The 21,487-nt window shown below is 41.8% G+C and overlaps 2 protein-coding genes and 1 long non-coding RNA gene across 53 annotated transcripts in view; 2 read left to right on the top strand and 1 right to left on the bottom strand.

Moving 5' to 3' along the window:
* DCAF13 (DDB1 and CUL4 associated factor 13) overlaps positions 1–6,518 on the top strand; it is a 21,908-nt gene extending 15,390 nt beyond the window's left edge. The window contains exons 9-11 of the mRNA XM_035124545.3: positions 1,374–1,509; positions 4,998–5,161; positions 5,965–6,518. Of these exons, the coding sequence (XP_034980436.1) occupies positions 1,374–1,509; positions 4,998–5,161; positions 5,965–6,052 (388 nt within the window). The 3' untranslated portion in view covers positions 6,053–6,518. The remainder of the gene's footprint in view (positions 1–1,373; positions 1,510–4,997; positions 5,162–5,964) is intronic.
* LOC148684889 (uncharacterized) overlaps positions 1–18,074 on the bottom strand; it is a 20,602-nt gene extending 2,528 nt beyond the window's left edge. The window contains exons 1-2 of one of the 2 annotated variants that reach the window (XR_015951582.1): positions 17,944–18,074; positions 665–698 (exon numbers count right to left, since the gene is read on the bottom strand). This is a non-coding gene — a long non-coding RNA (uncharacterized LOC148684889). Of the gene's footprint in view, positions 1–664; positions 699–1,792; positions 1,921–17,943 lie in introns of those variants that run through there. The other variant, XR_015951581.1, reaches the window with a different exon arrangement.
* A 403-nt stretch (positions 18,075–18,477) lies between these two features.
* Positions 18,478–21,487, top strand: part of RIMS2 (regulating synaptic membrane exocytosis 2) — a 360,961-nt gene continuing 357,951 nt past the window's right edge. For 46 of the 50 annotated variants that reach the window (XM_088675781.1, XM_088675807.1, XM_060277671.2 and 43 more), the window contains exon 1: positions 18,502–20,004. In XM_088675781.1, coding sequence (XP_088531907.1) covers positions 19,835–20,004 — 170 coding nt within the window. In that variant the 5' untranslated portion in view covers positions 18,502–19,834. Of the gene's footprint in view, positions 20,005–21,487 lie in introns of all 50 variants that reach the window. The other 4 variants (XM_088675810.1, XM_088675811.1, XM_088675812.1 and 1 more) reach the window with 1 other exon arrangement.

The raw sequence follows: 21,487 nt of genomic DNA on the forward strand, positions 1-21,487 counted from the left end.
AAGCCCCTCTCCCGTCAAGAGGAAATCAACAGGCAACTCATGGGTGGGTGCATAGAATGGAAAGGAAAGGTGGGGGGAAGCAAGAGGTGGGCTGTGTGTGTGTGTGTGAGAGAGAGAGAGAGAGAGAGAGAGAGAGAGAGAGACGCGGGGGGGGTGGAGAGACAGAGAGACACGTAGATCTCTTCCTTAAAGGGAAAACAGCCTCTGCATTCACGAGGCAACGGCTTCAATCGCCCCTCTTTTCTTCCTCGTGCCTTCATCTCCTCCCCACCCCACTTTTCTCCTCTTCACCAAGTACAGCTTACACAGCTTGGCTAAAAAAAATATTTTCGAATCCTTTTATTTAAAAAAAATGCTCTCAGAAACGGGGAGGGAAAATCACGATGCTTCAGCAGCCAGCAGCTACGGCTCTTCAGTGCATTTTTACAAGCTTTTAAAGGAAATACATGTCTGTGGAGCGACAGCAAAATGGGGAGATATTTTTAAGGGGGCTTGGCTGGCGAGAGGGGGGGTTATTGCTACTGGGTGAAGGGTCTATCAGTATGTCTTATTTTCGGGGTATGGCTTGTATCGCGCGATTGCTTAGAAATCCTGCTATGGCTTATATAATGACTACGTCTTAAAATAGGGGAAAGACGGTATATTAAAAATACAAATCAGATACCTTAGCAGGGACACATTCATCCAGCTTGGAATGCCTGTTGGAGAAAAAAGGTTCACAGTATCATCTAGGTTTCATCAAGATAGGCTCTGCTGAGTTTCATCTTTGCTGCCACAAGCCAAACTGGTCATGTGACTTTAAATGACATATGTTTCAGTTGGTGTTTTGCACTTAAGCAGATCTACAACCAAGCAGGTGTTGACTGAGTTTCTGACTGAACGTCAAAAGCTGATCTATATAGCAGCTTCAACGCCTGGTATTGCCAACTGCACATCTAGTTAATGGAAGCTTAGCTGAAAGTTACGCCCCCCCCCAAAAAAAAATCAGTTTGGTCTTGCATGTGCTCAGAGTCATGAGAACAGGCTAGAAGTTGTCATTACTAGCACAGAGGTGATTCACATGACCACTGTTTATCTCATCTGTGTATTCTGGTTACAGACATCTTTCTTGAGGTGTTGGGTAAGGGCCACAGAGATAATTATTTTTGAGTCTTTTGTATGCAGTTACTAATTTGTGAGGTTTTAGGTGGTGCTACATATTGCTTAATTTGTCTGCAATACAAGTTGTATACCAGTACCTTAAAAATAAACTTATTGGTCCCTTTTATGAATAAAAAATAGCACTTTCCAGTGTTGAAAGGAAAATGCATGGTGAAAGAAAACATCAATATAAATGTTCCAATTTAATAGGTGTTTTTGTTTGTTTGTTTTAGAGAAGTCTATCATACAAAGCGAATGCAGCATGTCATTACTGTTAAATGGACATCTGACAACAAATATATCTTGTGTGGCTCTGACGAAATGAACATTCGTTTGTGGAAAGCTAATGCTTCTGAAAAACTTGGTGTGGTAAGTAAATTCAAATTATATTTTTTAAAGTGAATTAAGGTGACAAAAATATTTATGTATTTAAAATGCTGATCTTTAATTTGGCTTAGTTGTATGCATGATAATCTTTCATTGCAACCAGCCTGCCTTGAGTCTGCTATTTTCTTTATTATGGTACAGTATATTTTTATATCGATTTAATATAACTGTTCAGTGGCTCAGTTCACATGTACTGCTAAGAGCAAACCATGTGTTAGCATGAGGCTGTGGGTTCTCAGAGAGGTTATTGCTGCCACTGCAGTACCTGGGGCTCCTGCTCTTTGTTTTCTCCAGATTGTCTCCTCCAGATTTGTCTGTAGCAAGACAAACGATAAACCTGAGGTGTTTTTTTTATGACACACCAAATCAGACTGGTTTAGCACTGGGTAATGCAGCAGCAGGCTTGGGGGAGGAGTGCAGAAGTAGCTGTTTGGCTAAATGCTCCTCAAGAGAGTAGAGTTGATCATTCAGTTCTGTGTTCATGTGATACTGCAAAAGATTAAGCTTCTGAAGAAAAAAATATGCAAGAATATTTAATGCATAGGAAGTCTCATGCAGGCTAAACCTTTTTTTAAAAAAAGAAACCAATATGAATAAGCTTCTCAATCATTGCAGAATTCTCCTCTGTCAGAGATGCACTGCACAATTTTACTTGACGTTTGGATTAGACCTAAATACACTGCTTAGGTTGTGGCTTTCATAGTTGATAAATGTTTATTTGACTGGTAGTTGTACTTTGACACTGAGGCTGCTCAAGTATTCATCATTTCTGACATTCATGTTTCCTTTGCTTCATTAATGTATTTGGCGTTCCACTCATTACGTAAAATCAGTGGAACACTCTAGCAAGAACAGCATCTCTGCAGGAGCCAGAGGCGCTTACCCTGTCTACACTCCACTGACGATTAAGCCTATGATATTCTGGGTAACTGTGGTGGAGATAAATGACATCTAGTTGTTACAGCTGCAGGAGAGTGTTCTTGAAAAAGGACTATGCTGCTTTCCAAAATAGAAACTTTACGTTTCTGCATCTATGTAATGCAGACTTTGTGAAAGCAAATCTGCTTTTAAATTGCAAAAGTTGTATGCAATTAAATAAGTTACATGAGAGAGATGGGCATTTTAAATATCTAATGTGGTGCACCTGATACAATTTAGACATGCTGCACGCTAATCTTGAGTATCTTCTTCATAAAGAGAAAGCTACAGTTGTGGTCATGATAATGTAAATGAACTAGTAATTACGAGTATTCACTCATTGTAATGTTTTGTAGAGCTCTCTTAGTATGGGGTATAGTAACGCAATGAGCTTTTATAGCCCAGTCCTTTTGAGTTTCTGTCTGTAGGCACAAATATAGGCACAAATATAATACTCATTGCTAGTGTGAGGCTTCGGCTTCTGCCTTTGCTATATAACAGGAATCATCTCTAATCTTGGATCATAGTCTCACTGTTAAGCCCAGGACAGCCCTCAAAGCTGATGCTTTGGAGGAACTTACTCTGGCCTGTTTGTGCTAACAAGAGCAAGTTGTCAATATCCATTGAACTGAGGTCAGGGAGGTGATGATACAATTGTGCATTTGTTTTTAAAAAAGAGAGATATTGAGATTTATGTTCTAGGTGTTTATAACATGATGGGGATATGAACATAATGTGAATATCAGGTGCAGTTCATGCCTAATCCTGAGACATGCCCCTGGCTTCTGCTCTACTGCCATTTTGTGAAAATTCATGCTATATTTTATATTATACTGACCTTTCTATGAATGCCCCTCCTCGTGGATGTTACCCTGTCACTTTTCCTCCTATTGCAAGCTCCCTTCCTTCTCCTCCCTTTCCTGATTTTGCACACATTCACCTAATTCAGGAGTGCTGTGCATATAAACTCACAATATTGTTTTTGTCTACAGAAGGAGCGGGGTTCTGTCAGCAACCATTTTTAAAAGTAATTGCCTTTAATTAAAATGAAAGCCTTTTAATTTGGATTGCATTGACAATTTGCACTGCAGGAATGCCTGGAATGTACTGCTGACTAAACAAACTATTATGGGATGTCTTGAGATAATGACCAAGGAAAAATATTGCATGTAATTTGTAAAGGATTACTGTATTTCATTCCTGTAAATGTCTGCTAACATTGATTCGATTTAATATCTTATATTTGAGAGCTAAGACAACTTCAGCTGGGCATTTGTATCAAATGTTTGCCTCTAGAGCCCCAAAATGTGACTTTCTTTATTCGTGTATGTTGGTGAAATCATTAGGGGGTTGGCATTAAGATGCGTAGGTTTTGACTCTATAGGTGAACAACCTCCCCCCCCCATTAATTCATTAGAACCTTTTATACATATATAAGAAAAAAATGAAGGTGTCCAGGAAGAGAGGCTAATTGAATCCATCCTACTCAATTAATAAAATAAGCTATACCTAGCTAAGCAGCTGGGTAGAAAGGGCTTCTGCTTCTTTGCTTCCAGCAAAAAATTATTCCTACTCTAAAACACTGGAGTGATTAAATTCTGCATAGATTGCCAGTAAAGTGACAACAAATAGGCAGCCATTTTATAAAGTATGGCAAACTTAAATAATGAATATGTAAGTTCTTGCGTCAACTTCAGATGCAAGTATTTATCCATTTGTGACTGGATCCAAAGATGACCTTCATAGATGGACTTTGATCCAGTTGTGGTATCTGCTAACAAAATCGGGCAGAATGTTACTTCATTATTTCCCCCTGCAGCTTTCTATCCACTCTATCCATCTCCCACACTGAAGAGGGTTCTTCAACCTTCTGGGGCAAAATTCAGGCAGAAGGGGGGATCTGTAAAAGTCACCTCCTCTCCCCACTCCTTCCATTAGTGGGTGCTGTGTGTGGAACTCTCCTCACAGGGTTATTGGAGCCCTAAGATGGCTGATGAAAAATCCAAAGAAAAAAATGGGTTATGATAATACTTGTGTTGGACCGAGCAACTTGGAGATGGTAAGTAAGATGTGTTCCCAGAATGGTTTTAGGTAGCAGTTTTAAGCAGACTTACTTGAAAGTTCTACTAGTTCTTGGTTTTTCTGAGAGTCAAATCAGCTATGGCTACATTTTCGCCCATTTTTGTTCCACTGCTATTGGAACGACCTTTTTTTAAAAATTGAATTTGTATACTGCCTTTTTGCTTAGGCACACCAGGAGTTTTACAGATAAAAATGAAGCATGAACAGCCCCCTCCTCCAGCCCTCCTCCTTCCTTCTCACGAGGCCTGCTTCCCTCTGAAATAGGCAATTAATCCACTCCAGGGACTACTTCATATTTTGCCAGGTTCTTTGAGATCTGGCAGTGACAGTTTTGTACCTGTTAGCAGACACATGAGAACCAACAATACTTCTTGTGGAATTGCACACTTCTAAAACTGTTCTGTTTTGCTTTATGGAATAAGTCAACTTTACCACCTGCTCAGTTTTAACACCAGGGTCTGTTTCTGTAGCTTGCTCCTCGGGAAAAAGCAGCTATGAACTACAATGAGAAATTGAAAGAGAAATTCCAGCACCACCCCCAAATCAAACGTATAAGTCGCCATCGTCACTTGCCAAAAATGATCTACAGCCAAGCCAGAGAGCAACGCATCATGAGAGAAGCTCGTCGACGAAAGTATGTTACTTCTTAACTTTGCCTTGTTAAATTACATGTTATATTGTGCCATGCTTTCAGTTAGGCCAGCAACACTTTTGAATAGATTTAGAGGAAACTTGTTAACTTGAAGAGCAGTTCAGTTTACTCCTTTCTATTGAAATTTTACCAAAAGAAAAGAAATCTGTACAGGAGTCTATTGGGAAGTTTTAATTATTTTATTGCATATTATTCTAAGGGCAAGAAGTTGGACTAGATGATGAATTGGTTCTTGCAAAGGATTCTGTAACATTTATTTGTTAATTTAAGCCAGTCATCCCCAAACTGTGGCCCTCCAAATGTTTTGGCCTACAACTCCCATGATCCCTAGCTAACAGGACCAGTGGTCGGGGAAGATGGGAATTGTAGTCCAAAAAATCTGGAGGGCCGAAGTTTGGGGATGCCTGATTTAAGCAATTAGATTGCATGGGGTGGAAAGGGAAGTCAAAGTGGTGGTAAATACTCACGTTCAAGAGAAAGGGAACAGGTGGTTTCTCCATGGAACAAAATAGACGATCCTTAGAAATAGTAGAGAACACTATAAAATACATTATTCAGTTTTGTTTTAATTGAATCTGTTGTCTAAAAGAAGCAACTCAAAATGAGTTTCTGCCCAAGTTTATGCTCTAGCAGCCAGTTAGTGATTTTCTAAATATAGTAGGGCATTTTCAGTATATTGTTTATTAGAATCAATGTAAAGTATGGTCAGTTAAGTACTTTGTTTTTTAAATAAAATTATACCCCTTGTGGCTGAAATAATCTAATTTTGATGTTTCTCATTCTAGGGAAATGAATCGACGGAAACATAGCAAGCCTGGATCTGTACCGCTTGTGTCAGAGAAGAAGAAACACATTGTGGCTGTAGTGAAATAATAGTTTATATAATGGTCTGTTTTATTGGTTGAATTATTAAGGACAATGCACATTCCTATAGGAGATAATTATGACACTTTTACTTTTTAAATGTCTCCATTACGATTGTAATGTTTGGATTTTGCAGTAAAAAGGCATTTAAAATTTTATATCTAGATATGCTACTGATATAGTTTAGGTTAATTTTGTGACCTCCAGTAGCATTTCATTCTGTTGTACCTTCTGTCAATCCAATTTTGTGTCACCTGAAAAATAGACACAAGTGTTGTATCCACTGCCAAAAAGGATGAACAACTTCACTATGCAACAAGCAGCTTTCCCTTTACTAGAGACTATATAAGCATTCAGCATGTCATTTCTAAAATCCTATAAAGACACTGGCCTGTGTTTCTTTACTCCACCCACCAACATAATTGGGCAGTTGTCAATATGTGATATTAAAACAAATATTTGTGTTGAATAGTAACTTTGTTGTTGCCTAATTTAAAGCTTGAACTTTCTAAACTGGAATGGAAAAAATAGACATAACCATTTTGAATGTGATTAACAGCAAAATGCTGATATCTTTTGTACTTATGGTTACCTTTATTGGGACATGATCAAGACAAAATTGAGAACTTTTTCACATCCATTTCAGTTTAAAAGTTAAGCAGGATCTGAATGTCTTTATTATAACCAGTGGAGCTTTTAAAAGTTATTAACTGGCAGGATCAGGTCTTTTATTTATCTGTTTGAATTTTTAAAATACTAAGTTTGCTCTTGAAAGAGAGTGAAATGTTAACCAAGCCTCAGGGAACAGCTAACAGTAAATTAAAGTTGCAATCTTATGGTCTCTGGGAATTGTGGACCTATGACCACCCCAGTAGGATATTGTGGACCTTCTTGATGGGTAGGGAAGGAGGTCTGCCCCCAGAGGCCGCATCAATGCAGATGTAGAAACCTGAGTAGCTGAGCTCCTTGTATGTGGGTGATGCATTCATGATGGGTCGGGAATTCTGTATGAGCATTGCATTCAGAGTGCTCTTGATACTTCAGCCATACTAGGCCATACTGTTTTCTAGACCCCTGCCAGTCTGGTATGGAGGTGTAAGATCAGATCCCTGCCCTGCTTTGGAAATGGGCAGAATGGGGGAGAGGCTGTGAAATGAAGTACATACCGAGTCTACTTAACTAAGCAAAAGAAAGCTAACTTCATGTGTACTGTGTGATTCATTTGTTGCCCTCTCAATTTGTTACCCGAGTTATAATAGCACAGTTCATCATTAACTGTCCAGATAGAATTATCTCTAAGCTCAATGTTGTAGAGATCAATTAAATCAACTAGAAATTTAGTTCATTAGAAATTAAGAGCATTATACTAATGGCTTTTCAAGAAAGATGTGAGAGAAGCCATGGTTCTGTTTCCACTCTTGCAACTCTTTAATTTCGGCTTGAGATATTTAGAAAATTTAAAGACTATTTTTCAATCACAGACATGTTGAAAGCAGAGAAAACTGTAAAAAGAAAGAGAAAGAAAGAAAGAAAGAAAGAAAGAAAGAAAGAAAGAAAGAAAGAGAAAATTGGGGAGAAGCAAATAAGTTAAATCATTTAACAGATTCTTTTTTTTCCTTGAAAAATTCACATAGACTGTTAGTGATGTCCTCCATAGGAATAATTCAGCAAGTACTCCTGAGACATAAAGTACTGGTCTCATATTGTTGCATCTCCAAGTAATGCTGGAAAAGAAACTGAAACACTTGAAGAGCCTCTGCCAATCAGTGGTAAATGGACCAGTAGCCTGACTTTATTTAAGGCAGACTCTTATGTTCCTGTGATTTCTGCAATAATTTAAACCATTTGGGGGGCATTGATTGATACTAAACTGGCCAAACATTTACTAACAGTTGCCTTGTTTTCTGCTTCTAGTTATGGCTCACAAAATAATATCTGTGGAGTTTCCTCCGCAAATGATCATCAAGCCCTGTGGTGATGGTCTGGAACTTTGCATTGTGTGTGCTATTCATTACCTACTTCTAGTTCTATCAGTTTCTACTTATTCCCTGTGTTGAGTCATAGTGAGCTATAATCGGCTTCTCTAGGAGAAGTGTTTCTAATTGTGGGATTGGGTTAACGATCTGTATCTAAGCCTTCAGCAAGGAGCTTCTTGCATCTTAAGTGACAGGAGTAGTATCAGCATGGTCCTAAGTGCTAATTTTTCTGAAAAGAGCCTAATGGGTGCAGAGCTCTACAGAGGATTTTATCCACAGGAACAAAAGACCTGAAAAAGGAAGGGGATGTTGACCATAGGAAAATGCTGCATCGTAGATGAGATGAAAGTAGCACATCAGCAAATTTCTTTACCAGACTGTGTTGATGACAGGAAATGATTTCTCATGCCATAAGCATTCAGGACACAATAAGCCAAAATTATTTTTCCTACAAAGCAAGTAATCTAGTTTTTAAAATTGAAGGAGAAATATTTAATTGGTACAGCTGGATAAATAAAGGTGTATTTATAGATAAGCTATTTGAGGAATAGAGCCTGTTAGGGTTTTTTTTTTGAACTAGTTAAGGCAAAAATTTAACCTTTACGAACAAATCCATTGACAATATTTGCAGCTGCATCTTTTTGCAATAGAGTATTTGCAATCAGAAAATACTGGGATGTTTCTAATAAACCTGTATTTCAGAATAATCCTTCTCTTTCTGGTTGTCTCTGAAGCTCCAAAAACATCAGTGTAAAATATCCCAACAACAAAATGTGTCCTATCAAAAATTTAAAAAGCATAGAATAAATAATTGGATTAAAATGGCAATCTCAAAGTGTAGAACAAAATGGAATGCATTTGTTGGGAAAGTTTATGTAAAGTATCTCTTTTTCAAATATATGAAAGTAAAAGTATTTCCCAGTATAATATATATACCTTGGGGGGGGGGTTGGGGTTTTTGTTTTTTGTTTTGCATTTTTTGCTCTGCCCATGTTTGCCTCTGGCCACACGCATCACTGGCATGTGGCCCCTGGAAGGGTTCCCATGAGGTAATGTGGCTCTTGGGCTGAAAAGGTTATCCCATGCCTGGGCTGATTTATTTGAACAGTGTAGAATGTGACCCCAGGGAAGTGCCATAGTTAACATTTCTTAGTGTTTCTGGTTTCTGAAGAAAACCATGTAAGTCTGAATCAACTTTATGGTCAATGCTGCCCATTTGCTCTGTGCTGAGAGAATAATCAGAGCAAACTCACTTCAATAAAATGAGAATTAGCAAACTTACAGGAACATGACTAAAGTGGTGCTCTTCAATGTGCCAAAGCTCAGATTACAGGAATTCATCATATCCATGAATCAGATAGCATTGGTCTTGCAGTGTAATTCTACCTAAATTATGTTTGTCAGTTGAGAATGACAAATTAAATGCTGTTTTGTCAAAATTTATTGCTGCTGTTGGGAAACTACTTTGATGACATGACAACCTCTCTTGAGACCATTCCTGTTCTTGTGAAAAGATGGGACAAAGTGAGTTAAGACACCAATGGCTGAAACATTTCTACCTGCTGCACTGCCATGCCATATTGGTGAGAGAGATTACATTATACAAAGGCAAAATCCCAGAGGAATGTTTCTTGTATGTATTCCATAGACATGAATGGGAATTAACTTTTTAATATTTTTTGAATAACAGATAATGCAACAAATACAAATATTTGCTGGTTGGGAAGAGAAGAGACAGCAAGCTTGATTATTGTGTTCTTTCTTCACTGCTGTGGATGAAAGGACAAAAATGTGCACTGAATACTTTATCAATGGTTTGGGACCAGAATATATCAGGAATAGCATACCCCTGCCGTCCCCTGCATAAGCCTGTCAGGACCTTCAAGACTTCAAAAATGTGTATTGATATCTGCATAGTATCACCAAGTAGAACTGTTTAGGATATTGAGAGACTTGATAATTGTGAGTTTTGCTATTGTCAGGTTTGAAGGGGCCATTGGCAAATGCCCATCTGGTTCATATATCGGTGAATCTCTCCGGTACCAAAAACTTGCCTGGCGGAAGCAGCACACTAAAAGAGGCACTACCTATTTTAATTTTCTACAGTGCCCATTACATAATGTAATTCCAGGCATTGGGGGAAATTAAAATGGCAGCATCACCATCGGATTGTAAAATAGTTAATTTTCTAGCATAGACATTCTGTTTCATAGAAATAATGGGATTTTGCTAAGTTTAGAGTTTGTTAATCCTCTAATGAACAGTTCTCAGTGTGTTAATTTGTTTGCACAGAGAGGTTTTCCATTAATGCACACTTTCAGTTGGAACTCATCCAGGTACCGTAGGTATTAATAACACCATGGACGAAAACTATATGCAAGGTAAAAAGGACAGAACATATTATGTTTTTTCCTTCTTTGCAATAAAATTGGAACAATGAGGGTTGTATGCGTTGAGAGAAAGAAAGGAGGACTTCTGAAACTGGTAATTTCTATACATAATACACTTGAAGCCAAGGGTTCTGCATACAGTATATGCAAAAACCGCAAATACTCCGAAACCCTGTGTGAGCATCCCAGGATTTCTGGAACTGGCATGTTGGCTCCAGAATTCCCAAAATGCTCTTTTGAGATCTTTCAGGGCTGTCCAAGTTCCCATGAAATCTTGCAGGAGCATCACAGATCTGGAGAGAGCCTTGCTTCGGAAGCAAAGCTGAGAGCTTAAAAACTCTTTCTATGCTGGGAAAATCCAGTAAAAAAAGAGTTTTTAAACTGTCTGCCTTGGTTCCTGAGCAAGGTCCACTCCTCACGCTGGCTTAATTTACAGGATATCAACCAGATAGCATTCAACCATGTATTGCTTAAATTGCAGAAGTGACATGCACATAAGATGTGATCGTACTGTAAAATACTATGGTACCAGGTTAGCCTGCATCTCTCTCTATATATGCACACAAAACCCCATTATCTTAGACATGTTCACAAAAGTATTACTTTGGGCATCTTTACACAAGGTTATAGCAATGGGAACAGTTACTTTAGGAACACAGTATTGTCTTGCTTTGGTGAGGAAATCAGTGAGAAGCAGCAAATGGCAATATAAACAAATGTAGTTTATTTTCATTTGGCATGTGTATTGGCATACATTTGAGTGAATTGGCTTTTGTCTTGAAGCACCCATACATAGATGTAGAATAGCAAGATGGTTAGCTGTTACAAATTATATAGGCTACCCACATTCACGTTGTCAGGACTATAAGTTTAAATAATTGCTGTTGCAGAGATATAGAGTGCTTTATATGGAATAGAGTAGGGCACTAGAGGACCAGGCAAAATTGCAGCCTACATGCACCAGAAAGGAAAGCTCAAATGCATGACTATGGTTTGGAGTAATGTGTAGGTTCAGAGACAACGTGATGAGGGAAATGAGAAAGGTAGAGATAAGAGGAAGGAGTGAGACACGTAATAATTACCTGTGCCTAGGAAGGGAGAGTAAAGAGAAAGCATATGTTCACTGCTGAATCCAAACTTCCTGGCAAAGGCTAAACACACTTTGTATGGTAGAGAAACAGGCCTGGGTACCATTGACAGCAAAATATCCAGAAAAAAGGGTTTTTAGGCTGAGATGACTGGGTGGAAGTCCTTGTTAGCTTACCCTTGAAGTAAATCTGCTCACTACCCTGGTTTTCTTATAATCTTCCTAATAAAGTTCCAGAAATATAAAAGGCTTCCTTTTGGGATAACATTGGCTTATGCCTGCTAGGGTCATGACTAATCTGAAGAAAACAACAAGCATGTCTGAGAAGCAGGGAGGGGAGGCAGGTATCAAGGGCCTAGGTTTTGTTCATGCAGGATCAGTGAGTTGAAGCAGACTTGAAAAAGAGTGGAGATGGTGGGTGGTTGCTGCTTTGGTTCCAATAATTTATGTATATATTTAAAATACTTAAATTATATTAAGTGTTCTTTTGAATTGTTAAGAATTAAGATTTGAAAACCAAATTCCATACTGGTTGATTTCTTAATACTTGTGTGTTTTCTTTGGCACTTGGGACAACCTGGTGATAGTTGCACTGTCTGATTCCAACCAGATGTTAGCATATCATTTCTTTCAAACTGATAGGCGTGGAAGTTGTTGGGGATTTGGTTGTGAGCAGCTGAAGGGGTCCATTTAAGCTGAAGCTTCATTAGAGCTTTGTTTCAGGGCAGGTTTTGTATGCCCAACAATATAATGAAATACTGTAAAGCATGCCCCATCCCATGTGCAGAATACAGTTCAAACATCATTTAGTGACCACAACTCAGCTAAGAACTCCTAAGGGAGAAATTGAAATTTATAGAATCCAAGCAACTCTCATTATGGAAATTAAACCATGAGTATCACTTTGCCAAAATCATTCAACTAGTGCAGCTGACTCTTATTCTAAGCATAAAGCAGTGAGATCAATAGAAAATGGAAGAAGCCCAGAGCAAAAATCCTCTGTAGAATTTAGATCCTCCTTAATGTTTTCAGAAAACTATTTCAGGTGGCTTCTAGACAAGCACCGTTATATAGCTGTGGGGATCTTAGAATACTGATTTTATTAATGTACCAGTGCACTAATGCAAGTAGGCACAGGCAGGAAGCAAACTATTTTTGTGTTCCTGGGGCTGTGTACTGACTGGTGACTAGGTATGAGAAGTTAGCCTTCCCTTTTTCCAAGCCACTATCTGAAGCGGGATATAAGGTACTGGATTTTGTCTCCTAAGATGGCAGTCAGCACACTGTGTACTCTGTATAATGATATGTGCATGGTTCTATCTAACTAAGAGTAAATACCACAGCAGCAGGGTATCACCTACTGACAAAACACTTGTTTTGTCGCGGCCTCTTTATTTATAGATATACAGGTTGGCTTTGGGTCAACAAACAGCGACCAGAAGATTCTATCTTCAGACTGGGAGTAAGAGATCAAGAACCCTGTGCCTCTAGCTATCAATTTCTCACTTAGAAGATGTTAATTATATTGTTACCCAGTAACAAAGTCATCTACAATGACCCATACATTCTAGTAATGGCTAGATCCCTTTTTATTAGTTGGAATGGGCTAGTTAAGCAATAGTTTCATTCGTCTTCTCCCTTGTCTATCTGAAGTGACCATACACCAAGAAAACCAAGTCTCCTTTTTCAACAGGCAGCAATTGCTTGGCTTCAATTTCAACCCACACTTTCAATTTGAGAACATAATCTTTTCCAAGAAATGAGTATCATAGTCCTTGGAAAATACGATATTCTGGGTAGACCATCCTATATGTTGAGAATACTGTTCATTCATTGCTGATAGGGTAGAGGTTCTATTTTCCCTCAAGAAGGAGGTTTTAATTCTCTTATAAAGAAATCCACACCAGACACTGCTCACTTGGGAAACTACCAGTCTTGAATCTATTCTTCTTGGACATAGACCAACGGCTGAACAGCCAGAGGAAAGAGTAATTCTCCCTCAGTTTCAAAAGAATAGATGAAAGGTAGCTGGTATGTCAGTATAGTGTGGTCAGGTACCAGGTGCGTGGGCACTTCCCAGCTAGTTTTTCAAATCTTGTCAGAAGTCTGAAGAAGGAAAACCCAAACCCATTACTCATAGATGCTGCCAACACAGGAAGACTTGAAATCACCATATACTGAGTGACAGAGGTCCACTCAGTCTCTGTGTGGCTTTGCTGCCTGGCAACACTACCGAAGACCAAAGATGAAGTCAGGGAAATGCTGCCTGAAGAATCTTGGCACCATATGGATACCACGGTATTTCTGTTGCTAATATTACCCTTGAATATGATTATATTGTATGTACAAATCTTTTGCAAGCTGCTTTGAAAGTCTCTATAAAATGGTATATAAGTAAAACAAGCAAACAAACATCTTAATAAATGTGATCTTCTTGGTAATGGAAAACTATCATGTTTGCCACCAAGACAGTTTGCTCTGATATATACCCGGTATCTAGTTGTTTCCTCCAGTTCTGAAGCTGTGCTAACTCGTTTTGAAAGAAGCCCCTTGTTTTTCAACCCAGTAGGTAGCTGCTATAGAACTCAATTTACTATACAGTAGTTCCTTTGGTGACTGTTCTTTACTCCATAAATTTCAATCAGGCAATAATAAGATTCTTCTGAATTATTTCAAACAGTGTTTAGATTTATTAGAAGGGGTAAGAAATGAGAAACTGGATTAGATGTTAGCTAATCAATGACCCTAATACTGTACAGTAAATGCAAATAATGCATATAATGGACAATATACTCTAAGCTGGACACAGACATTTTCAAATTATTTCACAGCTATTAATTATTATATTATATAGGAAATTATTCCACGTTCAAATTATTCCTAGCTGGACTAGGTGCAAAGCTTTCTACTTTGGCAATAGTAGAAATGTGCTGGTCACTGGTGGGGACCTTCACAGTCACGGTGGGCCTTATTTGTCTTTTTCTCCTACATGTCTCCACCATGACTTTCAGGCAGGTAGCAGATAGTAAAAAAGTTTGGTCTAGCATAATATAAATAGATTCTGCTGAATTAATTTTATTTTTGTTATAGACCAGACCATACAAAACTGCCATCAAATCACTCACATCCTTGTCCACAGCCTGCAGTATAAAACCATGAATCCACTACTTTATACAAAGATTCTAATCATGGATCCTCATGTCTTTTACATGGAGGACCTCAATTCCAACCCACCATCAAATTAGAGTTTGTGATCTGCATAGACTCACAATATACAAATAACACAGTGCTTTGTGACACCTTCTTTTGGGCATAGCAGAAATAGCAGGTTGCATTAAAAATGTTTACTCCAGCTTTGTAGGTTAATGAGTTACTGTTTTAACCACATAATAAAAAAATTCCTTCAGTAGCACCTTAAAGACCAACTAAGTTTTTATTTTGGTATGAGCTTTCATGCACACTTCTTCAGATACCTCTGTCCAGCTGTTTCTAGTGACCATTGTTTGCAGGGGTTTTTTTTTAATCTATTTTATTTTACTGATGGCTTTTAAATTAATTTATGTCATCTTGTACTGTTTCGTATTGCCACTGATCAAGGTTGAGAAATAAACAGTAAATTGCAAGAACTCGGGCCAGGAGGAAGATGAAATTCAAGTAAGTCTTCAAAAGGTTTTATTTATGTAATGATAAGATGGCAAACATACTTGGTACACTCTGACCATTAAAACATTGCTGATGAAGAATTGGCGAAACAGGGCCTTGTCCTGGGATTTTTTCACTGGAATTTATTTTTACTTGCCTCATTATCATACTGGAATTGATTCCTATTTGAATTCATCTTATCATTACATAAATAAAACATTTTGAAGACTTACTTCAAATTCATCTTCCTCCTGGCCCGAGTTCTTGCAATTTACTGTTTATTTCTGGACTTCACCAAGAACTCCAATTTCTCCAGTAACTGATCAAGGTTGAGCAACAATATTTTTTTTTAAGTAAATGAATTGATGGTAACATTCATGGAACTACTGTGGGGCAAAAATCTAGATTGGAAAAAACCTGTTTCAGAAGCACCTTGAACCCTTGAAAGTGTTACATTGAGTGCCCATACTAAGTTAGTATCGCATCATAAAAACATAAATCTGAGGTACAGATTTTTATGTAGTGTTGAATGCATTAAAAAAAACATTTTACCAGCTAGTCTCTCAAATAACCAGTTTCCTGGGCACAACTGTATTGAACCGTATCTGAGCTTGTCTGTAAACATTTTTTACAACCATCTGTTAAGAGGCTTCAAATGGTAAGTGTGTTTAGGAAAAGCTGGAACTATATATTTTATGATATGTGAAGCATAATTTGTTGGAATGGAAAAATCATTCAGTCTGGGAAGTATCATTTCCAAATTCCAGTTTTTGTGACACAGTAATGAAAAGACTCACTAGCATTGTGATTTTTACAATGCAGTGATCTGATATTAGTATAAGTTTAGGAAGTGCCCTCAGCCTTCCCCAAGCTGGTGCCTTCCAGATGTTTTTCGATTACAGCCTGGGGCTAGTGATGAAAGCTGTAGTCCAAAACATCAGGAAGGTGCTAGGCTTGGGAAAGCTGAGAAAAAATAACTGATACATTTTTAATTTTTTTTCATTTTATCTATATATATAAAAACCATGTTTCACCAAAACTGCTTGACTGATTGCGTTCAAATTTTGACACAATGCCGCATGTGAATATGAGTGACCCCGTACCATTTTCAAAGACAGATGTCACACCTGTGCCAGGTAAAAAACCCAAAACCCTGTGTTTCAAAACACACCACTCAGACAAAAATGCATGCTGGTAAAAGAACCAGGTTGCAAACCAGCGCCCTCTAGCGGCGGCTACACTGGTACTGCACCTATAAAACTTTCCCTCTCAACAGAACCTCAGCTGCCATTTACATACTAGGCTGAAGCCTTTACAGACTAGGCCGAATGGAGGTACTGACTCACCTGGGTGTGGGTTGGGGGATGAGCCAGGGATGGGGGTAAGAGGGGGTGTGATACGTGATTGGTCAGGACAGGGTGGGGGGGAATCACACGGATGAGCCACAGCAACGCGTGGCAGGGCCAGCTAGTTAAAAATAAAATCAATAATTTACAGGACTTAAATGGGAAAACTATGTGGACACAATGTATTCTGATCCCTTGATGTGGATTACACACAGAGCACATAATGGATTTGTGTTCTTCATGCTGAAGGGATAAGCCATGGCTATAGGGTATGATATGGTTTGATGTAAGGATACATGTAAAACTTACAAGGACCTATGAAGACCCATGCAAAAAGCCAGATGATGTTGGAAAGATTATTTTGGAGTGTTTAGGCAAACTGTGAATATATAATGGATTCCAATATTCTATTTAAAAAAGGATGCAAGATGAGAAGATGTGCTACAAATCTAGGTTCCAGCATTGGTGCATTACAAATGATTAAACTCATTTTTATGAGTTACTGTGTCATCATGAGTACAAATTTAATGGATCTGGAGCATCTAGTTATTTGCATCACAAGGTGGAATTTATAATCATTATAACGAAGCCCATAGGTACTGATGTGATCTATGATTTGATGGTGGAAATGGGGTAATTTTGTGTAAAAAGCACAAGGACTTGCGTCTTGCAACTATGTTTTCATGCCATAGCAATGTCATTAACTTCTGAATCTGTGCTTATTATGAAGTCAATATAAGAGCCACAAAGTTTAATATTTGGGATCCATTTTTTGTGCCTCAGTGATGCCACAAAGTGCTGGCTCCTTGATTTTTACGATGCAGTGTATACAGATGAATGCAAGATTTGGGGAGACCTTCTATAAATAAGTTATGAAGATCCTTATTTTTGTGCCACAGTGGAACTACAAAGTACTGCATCTGTAATGTTTACAGATGTTTTCCCCTCACATAGAGATATTATAGATGTCCAACTGAGGGTGACAAGAGGAGCCATAAACCTTGCATCTCTCTACCTTGCGTTGCCGATTGCCTAGCTCAGCATGGAAGAAGCGAAACCATCCCAAATGGAGCCAGTGACAGGGGAACTGCCTATGTTCTGCAGTTCGCCTGTAGCAGTGTGGCCATCCCTTGCCCTCGACCCTGTGTACAAAGGGTTTGGCCACAACTGCCCTAAAGCCAAACACCTATGTCCAGGCCCTTATTAAATGAATCTAAAATAGCAACCGTTTCTTGGTTATGTAATCCCAAACACAGATTACAGCCCCCACTTTAACCCATAGTCCTTCCCATGCCAGCTGCAGCTGTCTGTCCACCTTGTTAGCGTTTTCCCTGCCCCTTGGTCAACTGCCACTCGCTTACAGCGAGATCTCCCTTAATGTGAATGTGACAGCAAGGCGAGTTGAAGTTACCGAGGGAGCAACAAATCCGCATTGGGTCCAGACGAGCCAGAAAACTACCTTGGCACATCTCTTTTTCCTCGCGAAGTTGTACCTCTTCCACCTCAGGGTTCCCCCTGGCTCAGCATTGCCTCTCTTCACCCGAATTTCGGGTGTATGTGGGGAGGGGGGGAACCCTTCTCTTCCATGCCAACCTTTTCTCTCCGCGCCTCCATAGCTCGCTAGAAATAACGCCTGAGGCAGGCAGGGCGCTTGTCTGTCACGCTCTCCGCCCCGCCCGCTCCCTCGCGGCCGTTCGCGGCCTCCCTGGAGCGGCTGGGCCCAGTCCTCTCAATTGCGCGCGTCCCCGGTGCCACTTGGCTCCTCCCCCTTTTGCCTCGCGTGATTTTTATCGCAGCCATTCGCCTCCTTACCCCCCCCCCGCGCTTTTCCCGGTGCGTTTATAAATAAATAAACAAACGCAACTCCTCTCTCTCTCTCCTGCCCCCTCCCCCCCATCGCGCGCCGCCCCGCCTACCCGCCCCCTCCCCAACGTCTTCCCCTCACAGCCTGCCAGCCTCTCCCTGCTTCACCCCCCCCCTCCAACCGACGTTGCCGACGCGCGTCGTGTCGCACGAGGCTTCATCTAGAGGCTGTGTGGGAAGCGAGCGGCTTTTCCCTTTAACGCTCCCCGCATTTCTCCTCAGCGCGCCCCGCCCCGCGCTCCGTTCCCGCGCCTTCAGGCGACAAGGCAGAAACGTCGCTGTCGGGCTGGGAGAGGGGGAGGAAGACGAAAGAAAGGGGGGGGGGAAAGGAGAGAAAAAGAGAAAGAGCGGGAGGGGGAAGATTTGGGGAGGAAGATGAGGAGTCCCTTCCCGTGATTCCCGGTATTGTCGTCGTCGTCGTCGTCGCCGCCGTTCCCCCCGCCCGGCTCCCCTTTCCCTCTTAATTCCGCGATGCGATGGGTTAGGCGGCTCGTCGCCAGCAGCGGAGCTGAGAGAAGAGCAGCCGAGCGAGGCAGCCACGAGAGGCGGCGGCGGCGAGGCCTTGTTGAAGCGCGGGTGGCGGAAGCGGCGGCTGCTGGTGGTGGCGGCGGCGGCGGCGGCAGAGGAGGAGGAAGCCGCCGGCGGGAGCTGCTTTGCCCCACGGTCCCCTCCATGGACAGCGGGTTGGAATTATGAGCCGGCGGGAGCTGCTGGCGCCCGGGACTCGCCCTCGCCCCAAGGGGTTTTCTCCCGCTCTGCGCTTCAGGGTGCCGGCGGGGCTCCTCTCTCACCATCGGCACCACCATTACTATTACAGCGCGCGACACCCCGACGCTTCGCCCCCTCAGCCCGCCCTCGGAGCCCCCGGCCCTTCCGCCGCTTCGCGAGGGCTCCCCGGGCGCCGGGCGACCTCCTACTCTCCGGTCGCAAGCAGGGGGCGCCTTCGGTTGGAGTGAGAAGCCCCCCACCCGCAAATACTGCCCCTCACTACATCCCGCCAGAGCCCAACCGATACCCCTCACCAACTACCGCCCCCGGCTCTTATCCTTAAGGCTCCTCCGTGTTAGATATCCCCCACCCCGACCCCATTCCTCCCCCACTTAGTGAGGGCTCCCCCTTCCGTTTTTCCCCTCCGAAGATCCTTCTCCCTCCCCAGAAACCCATTACTGCCCGACTCCTTCCCCCCTTTCCTCACCACTGAGCAGGTGAGAGGGGTTGTGTGTGCGGGGGGGGGGGAGAGGGACCCTTTATTGTTGCTCTCCTCTCATCTTACCCAAAGCAAGCCCCTTCCCCCCCCTTCACGGACGCTGATTCTTCCCCTTCCCTCCCAAGCAGGGCATTAATTAGGTGGCCGATTGATTCCAAAAGTATATTGATCTGTATGTATTTCACTCCGCGGCAGCGGCGGCTGTTTGTTCCGCTGCCACCGCCTGAGTTAGCCCAGTGTTTTCCAGTATAGAGTGTTGCTGAAGCTCCGTCTACCAAATATGTCGGCTCCTGTTGGGCCCCGGGGCGGCCCTGCGCCTCCTCCTCAGCCGCCTCCACCTCAGTCCGAGGTGCCCGACCTCAGCCACCTCACGGAGGAAGAGAGGAAGATCATCCAGGCCGTCATGGATCGCCAGAAGAAGGAAGAAGAGAAGGAGCAATCCGTGCTTAAGTAAGGGCTACTTTCTTCTCTTCCCCTCCACCCTCTTCCCGCGGTTGTGTGGCTCATTCAGGAGAAGGAGGAAGGGTGAGGCCGCCGAGCCGAGCCCCTCGCTTTCCACCCCTCCCTAGGGCATTGCTTGGGTTAGGTAGGGGCTGGCTGGCTGGTGTGCATTTGTGTGAGGTGGTAGACTCTTGAGAGGAGCGATTTGAGGGGAAGCCACGGAGGCTGCTTGCCAGTGCATTTACCGGTAGCTCCTCATTGTGGCTGCCTCTTGCCTCGTTCCATCCCTGCAGGAGATGGAAAAGAGCAAGCGGTTCCCTCCCCTCCCCGGTTTCCAGGCTCCTATTCGCCGTTCAGCCAGGCATGGACTGGGGCCAGGCACCCAATATGGCCGCACAGGTGCTGTTGTAACCCGGTGTGTAGGAAGCGGATGGTTTCAGGAAGAGGAGGAGGCGGCGGCAGCAGCATGGCTGGGAAAAGGAACTAAGCGCACACGAGAATCTGTAGTGGGCCCTTTCCCCGCAGTCGCCACTGCCAAAGTGGCCTTCCTTCGCCTCCTGCCTTGTCTTCACTTAGCAGCACACCCCAGGCAGAGCGGAGGTGTACCGGCGAGGCCTTGGTAGCCTTCTGTCGGGGTGGGTTTGCGAGAGCCGCCATCTTCCTGCAACAACGTGTAGCCCTCCCAGCCCACATTGACCGACTCCTTGCATTCTGGCAAGCAGTTATTGTCCCTGCACCTGTGGGCCACTTGGCTAGCAGCAGCACGGAGGGCACAGGCCTTGCAGGCGGCAAAAGCCGCCACGGAGAAAAAGCTGCCGAGCTGCCCTGTAACTTCAGCACCACGGAGCTGTCCAGGCAGGCTCAGGGCAATTGTTTCTGGTCCTAATGACATTTTCATTTTCTTCATGGGCTGTGTTACATCCCTTTCTCTTGCAAAATGATTCAGCTCTGATCCATTTGGGCAGTGATATCAGGAAGCTCCATGTTTTCTCTGAATTTTTGTTTCTTACATATATGTGTTGTGGATGGCAGGACTACCTGATTGACTGAAATACAAGCTTCTTTTGTGATCTTGTAACAGGTTTAGCATGTTTTTGTCTTTCATAGTAACTACTGTTTGCCTGTTAAGATCAAGTTTGTAGACAAGATTGCGTTTGACTTTTCTATGTTTCTCAAACATCATGTAATCACAAAAATGTCATTTTTCTTACGTAATGGCCACACTGACCTCTAAATTATTATTCACTGCTTTATGAAGTTATTACAGTAGTGCTCTAACACATACTGCTGTGTTTAATTGTAAGCAATGGACACTATGTAACATTTTGTCACAGGGTCAGAATAAATGCTTTTGAGTCTAAATACTGCTAAAAATATCCAGCCAAATAACTAGGCAATCATAGTGATGTTAACTCATTGTCTTGTTGAACTGCTGATTCAAAATCTGCAGCTGAAAGCTTCTTGGCTTCTGGGCTTAGTTGATGACTTGTGC

This window comes from Zootoca vivipara, chromosome 8, assembly GCF_965207765.1.
Source record: "Zootoca vivipara chromosome 8, rZooViv2.hap1.1, whole genome shotgun sequence".
NCBI lineage: Eukaryota > Metazoa > Chordata > Lepidosauria > Squamata > Lacertidae > Zootoca > Zootoca vivipara.